Raw genomic sequence first — 9,628 nt, forward strand, 5'->3', positions numbered from 1 at the left:
CTGCATTGATTATTTTAAATTATTAGCCCACCTCTCTTTGGACCTCCAATGCTTTTAGCCTCAGCTTTAACACATTTACAGAGACTTATTGACTATAATTACAACTGAGTCTTGGTAATGGACACATCAATTATGAGTCGCACATGTCTCTGACCACGCAACCGTTGCTCAGGGAATCCCAATCTAGAGTCCATTAGCGTTTCTCTAGCTGGTCCGAAGCCTAATCAGTCTTTACCGTCACCTCTGCTGAAACAGCTTTTACCTGGCTACAGTAGACAGTGGCTATAACATTAGGACTGTGTGCCAAAAGGAGGTTGAATCTCTCTCTTTATGCTAGGGTTCATTCGAATTACTGTATATCGAAATTCTTTAAAATGCTGCTTACAAATATTATGCAGCGTAACACAAGTTAAGTCAACTTAATGTGAGGTCAGGAAAAGAAAATACATTCCTCAAACTTTTTCACATTTACAAGGATCAATACTGTAACTTACACTTCATTGATAAAGGATCACATCTCATCTGAATGTATTGTACATGTTTTATAAAAGGCGTTTCTTCTTAAAAAAAAAAAAAAAAAAAAAGAATAAATAATCTTATTGAGTGTGAGCTAGTTAAAGAATCAGAAGATTTTTGGACCAAAGTTAAGGTTTAGGTTTAAGGTTTTCTCTCAGTCTATACAATATCAACTACATAAGACACAAGGTTTCACTACACCAGCATTTTTATGGCCCAATCTACACTATCTTGCCATGGCACTTTCAGCTCATTTTATGGCCCAATCTAGCCTGCTGTGCCCTGGGACTGAGAGTTCATCCCATCTGTATAATTGTCAAGTTTTTACTTACATTAAACAACTTGACAGTTTCAGAATAAGAGCACCTTGTGATCATGCATTTTAATGAGGAGTAAGAGCTGTGACCTGCTTTGAAAACCACAATGTGCACCAAAGGCATGGAACCATATACAGTGGAAATAGAAAATGAACACATTACGATTCGATGTAAATAATAATAATAATAATTAATAATAATAAAGAAAATATACAAATCAACAATATGATGGTTTTAACACAATTAACCAGAGTGGGCAAAATACTCTAAGACGGGCCATGCTGATAAGACTACTACCCAAAAAGAGTGAACGCTGTAATTCAAACATGCAAACACCAAAGGCATAAAAAGGGTGATACCCCAGGCCCCTGCCTGGGGTATTTTTTTTATTAAAAATAATATTTTTAATTATTATTGAAAACAATTTTATTATTATTTTAACATAAATTAAGCAAATCTGGAACACTGTGAAGAGTACAATAAGGCAAAATAAAAAAAAAATTATTCACGCAGAAAAACATGTATTTACACCGCTCAAGTACATGTTGATGTACAAATTTAAGATTAAAATTAAATTTGCCTCAATTCTTTGCTTTTTAGTTTTGGCCTCCAACTTGAGCCAGGCCCATCTCCACCTGCACCCGATGCCTGCTTTAAGCTGTGCCACATGAATAGCATCCTCCTCTTTAATCACTCTCATTTTGGAAAAGAAGTGACTAAAATCATTGTGTTTCACTTCATTTTTCACTATTACCAACTTCAAAGGCTAATCCCAAATGCATCATCCAGGAAAATATTAAGTACAATATTTTTCTGTTTTTATTGGCCATTTCTGAATTTTAAGTTAGTTCATTCTGTGTTGTGACATAATCCTGAACATCGCTCTGTCGCTTAATACATTTAACATTAACATCCGTAAACTAATTACATAATTGTAGGCACGTTTCCTAATGAATAAAAGATGTACTAGCGGACCAGCTCGTCGCTGATGTTATGTGTGCTTCACGGTTCCGCTGGTACCACAACCAGGGCCACGACCCGCAGCACCTCAACGCAAAAATACAAACGACCAGTGCAACAAATATGACACTGGCTGATCTGATGAGGAAAAATGTTTCTTAAACGTAAGAGTAGCAATCGAGGATGTCTGCTCCTAAGGTGGGTAAAGTAGCCAAATATTGTACTCAAGTAGGAGGACTGTTACTTGACAATAATGGGACTCAAGTAAAAGTAAAAAGAACCTCGTCCTCCACTTGAGTAAGAGTAAAAAGTACACAGTGAAATAATTACTCAAGTACTGAGTAAATAGTGAGTAACTTTTAACCATCAATAAAAAAAATTACAAAATAAAATGCGCAAATTCTGATGTTGCTGTGTGTGTGTGTGTGTGTGTGTGTGTGTGCGTGTGTATATGCACAGTCAAAACTACAAAAACAAATCTGCAATTTACTGAACAATTTACTGTTTTCTCAAGTTATAAGTGAGCTGAAATATCCACGTTTGGGCAGACAGTGCTAGACAAATACTAAAATACATGAAAGCTGTTGTTTTTGTTTCTCTAAATGTAAACACGAGTAGCGCGCCGTTGCCTTCATGATAACACCGACTTTCCCAACATGGCCGCCACTCAGGCACAACAATCAACAGGGCTGGCTTATCGAGTGTTAATACCTATGCCCGGGAAGCCCAATGGAAGATGTTGTGTGATTGGTGAATGAGACTTAAAAACGATTGTCGCAAACAGCGCCGATGCAGAAGTCGAAGTCGTAGCAGTAATAGTTGATAAATAAAAGTAGCGAGCGACATTTAGATCATTGTAACAGAGTAAAAGTACCATTACTTCTGAACAGCAGAAGCGGCGGAAGTGTTTTGTCTGGTCTAGTCAACTCCTGTGACTTATCCAAAGCAGGTCCCGAGCACACAGGTAGAACCTCAAGCCAATGCACTCGCATATTAGTTCGCCGCGGATTAATATTCACAATTACATCTGTGTGTGGATGGTGGATGTCTGGAATGGATCTAGCTGCCAGCATTCAAGGAGTGCGGAACAGCCTATGACGTCAGAGACGGCGACCCCCCCACCCGTGGAAAAATGTTTGCCCACCTGTCCCCCCGTGTTGTGTTACGGCCATCCCGTTTTGTCCACAATAGCCTCAACCATGATTGCCTAGCTGCCACAAACATCATGTAAACATAGTATTAGGGTTGGCACACTTAGCCTATTGTAGTAGTAAAACAAGTATACATACCAGTGTGTGTGCGAATGTGTGCCAGGAAGGCCATGGAGTTGCTGCTCTTGCACACCTTGCCACAGTACTTGCACTTGTTGCCTTGGTGCTCCTCCCGCTCACGATTAATCTGTTCTGTGTCCTCGATCACATACTTGTTGACTTGTTTCAGCAGCTCATCATGTTTCTCCTTGATGTGAATGAACAGATCTTGCTCCGTTTCAAAGCGATCTGTGCATTTTGTGCACTTGAAGCACGCTCTGCCGTCATCACGTTCATCGAGGCTGTTCTGCTCATTTCGGAGGTGGGAAGAGCTGGCCAGGTGTTGATGCAGGTTGCTCTCAGTGTAGAATGACTTGCCACACACCATACAGTGGAATTGCTTATCCTTTGTTGGGTGCTTCATTGACACGTGGACATTCAGGCCGCTTAGGCCATCTGCCAAAAAGCCACAGTCAGCACAGCGAATTCGGGTGCTTCTCACTTTGGTTTCAACGCTCACTTCCTTGTGTTTAAGCTTTTTGACATAATGGGACAAGAGTCCAGACGGTACTGGTGCTTCTCCTGTCAAGCCTTTAACAACAACCTCACCCTCGAGTGCAACGCCCTCCAGCGATGCCTGCTCCTGCTTAGGGAGGGCCTTTACGGACACAATGCAGGTATCAAAAGGTCGGGCAGTAGACATTCTTGGAACTGAATTCGAACTTTTTTCTGCACTTGTCCCTTCCATGAATTTGTCATCTTTTTCTTGAATTTCTTGCTGTGAAGACTGTACCACTTCAAGTTCTGCTTGGGGCATATTCGCAGCCTCTGCTGTTTGCTCTACTGTAAAGTGCGTCACATCTTGAGCATCACCAGAGGAAGATGCAATGCTCTCTGGTTTCTTCTCCTTTGCTTTGTCAGCTAACATCCCCACAGCATCAACAGGCTCAACAGGAACAGAAGGTGTCACCGCGTACTGATTTTTTTCTTTTTGGCTTTCTTCTGAACTTAGCTTTAGCTCATCTGAAAGGCTTAAAGGTTCAGACTCAACATGAACTGTTGCACCGCTAAGATCAATAACCTCACTGAGTCCAGCCGGGGACTGCAAAGATTTTTGGCCACCATTCCCTTGTAGTGCCTGGAATTTCAGGCTTTTCTGCTTGTGTCTCTCTGTACTGGCATGGCGAGACATTTCGCCGGTTGTTACAGCATAGTATCTGCATGCCAAACAGACATATTCGAAGTCTCTTGTGTGCTTTCGTTTCACATGAAGATCGAGGGAGGGGACTGAGTGAGCTATAAAATTGCAGTGACTGCAAGCAACAGAGTCATATTCACCTTCTACTGAGCATGTGTATGACAGTGTTTGCTCTTCATCACTGTGTTTTTTGGAGCCTTGTGATTCCTGCTCCATGTTTCTGGTAAAAGAAGCTTCTTTTGGTTCCTGGGATTGTGTATCTGTGGGTTCCTGGGGTAAAGGGCCTGCAAGATTTTTGACAGGGCTGCTATTTTCACATTGTTGCACACGTTTCCTGTGTTTCTTAGTGATACAATGGCGATCAATGTCTCCTTTGGTAACACAGCTATAGCAGCACAGAGTACACCTGTATACATACTCTTTGCTGTGTTTACGGCGGACATGGACACCGAGGTTGGTAGCATTAGACACCACCAAGCCGCAATAACCACATTTGGTTGAAGATGCTTGTTTTGGTCTCACTCTTTTAGGTTTTGGAGGCTCTGATTCCAAGTCTTCCTCATCCACTACAACTTTAGCAGCCTCCATTGCCTCTTTAATTTCCTGAGCCACACCAGCTATGCCGTCTTCACCCCCATCTCCTTTGGCTACTCTCTCAACATAGGAGGAATGAGAAGCACTATTATGCCTGCTCATATGTTGCTTGTGAGTATCTGAGCACAGGTGTTTGTCCATCCATTCAGATGTAGCGGAAAAGAAGTTACACAATTTGCAGCGGTACCAATCCAGGCCCGGGTGCTTGACACGAGCGTGGCTCTCCAGCAACGAAACTGTGAAAACCTTGAAATCGCAGTTTGCACAATTCAGCTTCAATCTGCTCCCTGTACGTTTTGGCTCCCCTTGTGCAGGGGTTATCTTGAAAGCACTTTCAGTGGTCTCAGCGTCCTCTTCATCCATGTACACGTCTGCATCAACTGAAAGATATTTCAAAGACACAGCTACTTAAGGTAATTCAATTCTACACATATATTAATAATGATTAACGCTGCTGACCCCTAATCCCCCCTAATCTTGGTGGTATTCAATATCTATTCACCAGAAATGAAATTCAAAACATAAATGTGTAATTATTTTGGAAGGTATATTATATCAATGACAGAATGCACAGAGGAAATACTCACCAGTGCGTGGGCTGTCTTTACTGTGGTATCGCTGTATATGTACATCGAGAGGAGATTTGTCCCGAAACTCAAGGCCACAGAAGTTACATGAGTAGATTATCTTGGGTTTGGGGGTTCGTTTGCTCACTCTTCTCTCTTGACTGGATATTCCCTGCTCTTGTTTTGCCTGCTTGTCTGATATTGCAAAGTTACCACCATCATTGTCGAGAGAAGCAGATCTTGGATCATCTGGCCCTAACCCTGGATTTGACTCAACAGGACATTCTGTCTCCATGTCAATTTCTTTTTGAACTTCACGTGTACAATCATCAGAAATGGTTTGCCTGTCCTCAAGAGGTTCAGCAGCTTTATTTGTGCTCTTTTTATGTTTCCGTGCATAGTGAATCTTCAGCGATCTTGGGCATTTTGCTGAGAAGTCACAAACTGAGCAACGAGTATTCACATCTTCAGTCACAGTGTCTGCCTGCAGCCGTTGAGTAGGTCCCCCATCCTGTTTTTCAGGTGTCATAGCCCTACTGGGTGACTTCGCTTGTACATCATCCATGTGCACGACAACTGGGCATCCCCTTTTTGGCATTCTGTCCAAAGGAGCCCGCTGTTCGAAAGTCGTTTCTGATCTATGTATTATCTTGCTTCATTTACATAAAATTGAAAACTTGAGTTGACGATGGATGAATAACCTACGCAAAATGAGACACAGCACATAACTTTATTTGCCATCTTGTATTACCTTAATTCACCAGTCAGACATACAAAATGAATTCAGGTAAACCACAACCGTAAATGCATTGTAGACAAACCTCCAAGTAGCAGAAATGACAAACACGTGCAAATGTCGCCATCTAGTGTTTTCAGAAGCACATAGTTGAAAAAATATTGTAGGCAGGCTCATTTATAGCGTAAACGTTTTCTTTTTCTTTTTTTTTTAATCAGTTTATTTCTGCACACTAATTGTATGTTTCAATCAAATATGCATGTTATCCATTAAAGGCTCTTGAGGATGGTCATCTGGCACTTTGAGGCCAATTAAAAAGTATTTTATAAGGCCCAGGGCATAACTGGGTGAACCGAATAGGCTCACGAAGCTCAGAGCTACTTATAATTATAGAATAACTGTACTATCTGTGAATGCATCACCCCATTAACAATAATGTTGAGATGACATCAATGCTTCCCGCAGTTGTTTTTGTAGAATCGATGCAAAGCAAATAGTCCATTTTGGCAGACGTCGTCTAGAATTTAGCAGCCAGCTGTTAAAAACAGACAGCGAAACCTTAATACCTTTGATGTCTTTTGTAAAACGTGCGAAAGGAGATTCCTTTGCGGCGGTTACAAACTTGGAAGGTAGGGGGAGAGCGCAACACATATAAACCATTGAAGCACAGCTCAAGAAATTGTGACGGTCACTGAATAACGCCCAAAGGGTATTCAGTTGGATAGTTTCTGGTTTAAGGTTTGCTATGAATTCCCAGTAGTTGTGCTACTCTGCAGTCAAGAGTATTAGTTTACAAAGTAACGCTGAGTTGATCAAACGAAGTCCCACTATTTAAAGTACCGCGAGTCATGATAATACATTACAACCAACACTGCTTGGAAACGTGTAGTGGTGTAAATACTGCCTTCTTTTTGGATATTAAGTACACTGTTAAAAAAATGATTGTCGTGGAGCATTGGCGAGCTAACAAATTACAACATGGCTCCGCAACAGTTATGGAAAGATTAACCAATAGAATTTCGACGTTAGCCGTACACACCAATCACAGCGAAGTGAAAGGTGGGTCTTAATCGTCAAAAATCCAGAAAACGACGGCAGCACAGAGGCCCAAAAAGGAGGCTAGCATCGACCGCCTGAAACAGTACACAAATAATGCATATACAGCAGTTAGCACACACATACGTAGGCCTCAGCCACCTCGCGATGTAGGACAGGACCAATACTGCTACAGGAACGCGTTCAGTAACACAAACTGACCTTTGATTGTCCAAATATCGCCACTGTCCGCGCTTTTTGTTGCTAGACACAAATGGCGTACCGTAGCATGAGCGCGAGACGTCACATGAAGGCGTAATTCCTGCCCGCCTTTTTCCGACTTCATCTGTTTAGGCCAATGCTGCTTTCAAGCGTCGTGGGAGAAACAAGCGTCATAAAGTGTCATAACCATGAAATCCACTTAAGGTCACAGGTTGTGATGCAATTTATTACAGTATTTGCTTTTAATATGAGCAGCTATATGCAGATTTTAGTCGAGCCAACAACATGTAGGTGTAATCATTCATGAATATAACTTAATATTTCGTGTACTGTTTAAATTCAAAGCACCAAAACATATACAGCTGACTCTTAAAACGTGTACTGTGTAATATTGAAAAGCGGCATTTCAGATATATTAGCTATGATTTTAAACAAACATGAATCACAATTAAAAGAGAAAGTTACCAAGAAATACAAGCTCACGTGTTCTTATAATCATTACAATTCTGAAAGTAATACAACTAGTCATATAGTTTTCCAAGAGATACATTGTTTAGAATACTAACGTGTAGTGTCATGGTATATTAAAAAGGGTGGAAACACCACACAAGCAGGCACCCTATAAAAAGATTAGATGGATTCAAGCATGGGCATTAATTGATTAGGCTGTCCGAAAGGTCCTAAGGTAATAAATAATACTAGATAGGCTGCAATGAATATACAGTTTACTTTTGCAATTATTTTGTTAAATTAATCACAGTCAAAATTAGATGGCATGGATGGTTGTGCAACACCGCCCAAGCACCCATTTTACATTAAGATTTATCAGTTTTGCTGCATTAGTTGCCCATTTTACAGAGGGGTGCCAGCTATGGTCTTCCCTTTGTGTGCCTTTGATCTAAAGGTATCATTTTCAAATCCAAATACCTCCCTTGTAATCATTTACGGATATAGCACATTAGTCGTGATTGGAATGGAATTTTCCTAACATTGGTCAGAATGGTTCAGTCTCAAGTACATGGCTTGTTATAGAATTGAGGAGATGATATAATACACCATTTAAAAAAAATACCAAAACATAACTCCTGGCTGTACAACGTAATTCAACAGGGACTGCAATTCATGATTCAATTCATGACTGAAAAAATAAAATAAAATAAAAAATTCAAAAGCGAGAGCTATTGCCTGGTATTGCACGCAGTCAAAGAAAGCCATGTTAGCTGACTTTCCTCCACCAGAGGGCAATGTCTACACATTTATTCCACATTGGCCACAACTTCGAATGACACAAAACAGTGTGAGTATGGTAACCGCCTAGCATTCATCTTGCAAAAAGGCGTTCAGAAAAAAACAAGAGCAGAGTGATGATGGGAACTCTTTCCCCTAATCATTATTGAGAGCATCCATCCTAGGGTCGCGGGCCTGCTGGAGCCTATCCCAGCTGACTCTGCATGGGCGAGTGGTAGGTACACCCTGAACTGGTCGCCAGCCAATCGCAGGGCACATCGAAACAAACAACCATTCGCACTCACATTCACACCGACGGGCAATCTAGAGTCTTTAATTAACCGAGCATGCATGTTTTTGGGATGTGGGAGGAAACGGGAGTGCCCGGAGAAAACCCACGGAGGCACGGGGAGAACATGCAAACTCCACACAGGCGAGGCCAGATTTGAACCCGGGTCCTCAGAACTGTGACGCAGATGTGCCAACTAGTCACACACCGTGCCACCCAATCAGACCAAATTGAATTAGTTCATTCATTTTCTAATACTTTTCTTGTTAAATGGATGCGCTGGAGCCTATACCAGCTGACCTTGTCAAGGTGAGAGGCACAGTGCACACTGGACTGTGCAAATAGGCGCACAAATAGACAAACAACCATTTACATTCACATCTACGTGCAACCATTTATCGTCTTCAATTCAATTCAATAGTTTTCTGTTGTTAAAGGAAACCAGAGTGTTATAATTGAAGTATAATTAAACCCACACAAACAAGAGAAAGTGCAAACTCCACACAAAGGTTTGACCTCACATTGTAGCCTTGATAAGTTCACTTTCAATTGGAACACATCTACTATAATCATATGTAGCATCGTAAACTAACTTGTTTTTAAGTCTGGGAAGGAATTTCATCTTGTATAACCAAATTACAATATTGGAACAATTTTTCCTTTAAAGGTTTTTGTCTTGAGTGACAGATATCGCTGAAAACCTTTGCTACTACTTATT

At 41.1% G+C, this 9,628-nt stretch overlaps 1 protein-coding gene across 2 annotated transcripts in view; it reads right to left on the reverse strand.

The window, feature by feature from the left end:
- LOC133401199 (zinc finger protein 407-like) overlaps positions 1-7,473 on the reverse strand; it is a 191,738-nt gene extending 184,265 nt beyond the window's left edge. For both annotated transcript variants that reach the window (XM_061673891.1, XM_061673890.1), the window contains exons 1-3: positions 7,395-7,473; positions 5,423-6,102; positions 3,083-5,215 (exon numbers count right to left, since the gene is read on the reverse strand). In XM_061673891.1, the coding sequence (XP_061529875.1) occupies positions 3,083-5,215; positions 5,423-5,999 (2,710 nt within the window). In that variant the 5' untranslated portion in view covers positions 6,000-6,102; positions 7,395-7,473. The remainder of the gene's footprint in view (positions 1-3,082; positions 5,216-5,422; positions 6,103-7,394) is intronic.
- Between the last annotated feature and the right edge of the window lie 2,155 nt (positions 7,474-9,628).

This window comes from Phycodurus eques, chromosome 4 (assembly GCF_024500275.1).
Source record: "Phycodurus eques isolate BA_2022a chromosome 4, UOR_Pequ_1.1, whole genome shotgun sequence".
Lineage (NCBI taxonomy): Eukaryota > Metazoa > Chordata > Actinopteri > Syngnathiformes > Syngnathidae > Phycodurus > Phycodurus eques.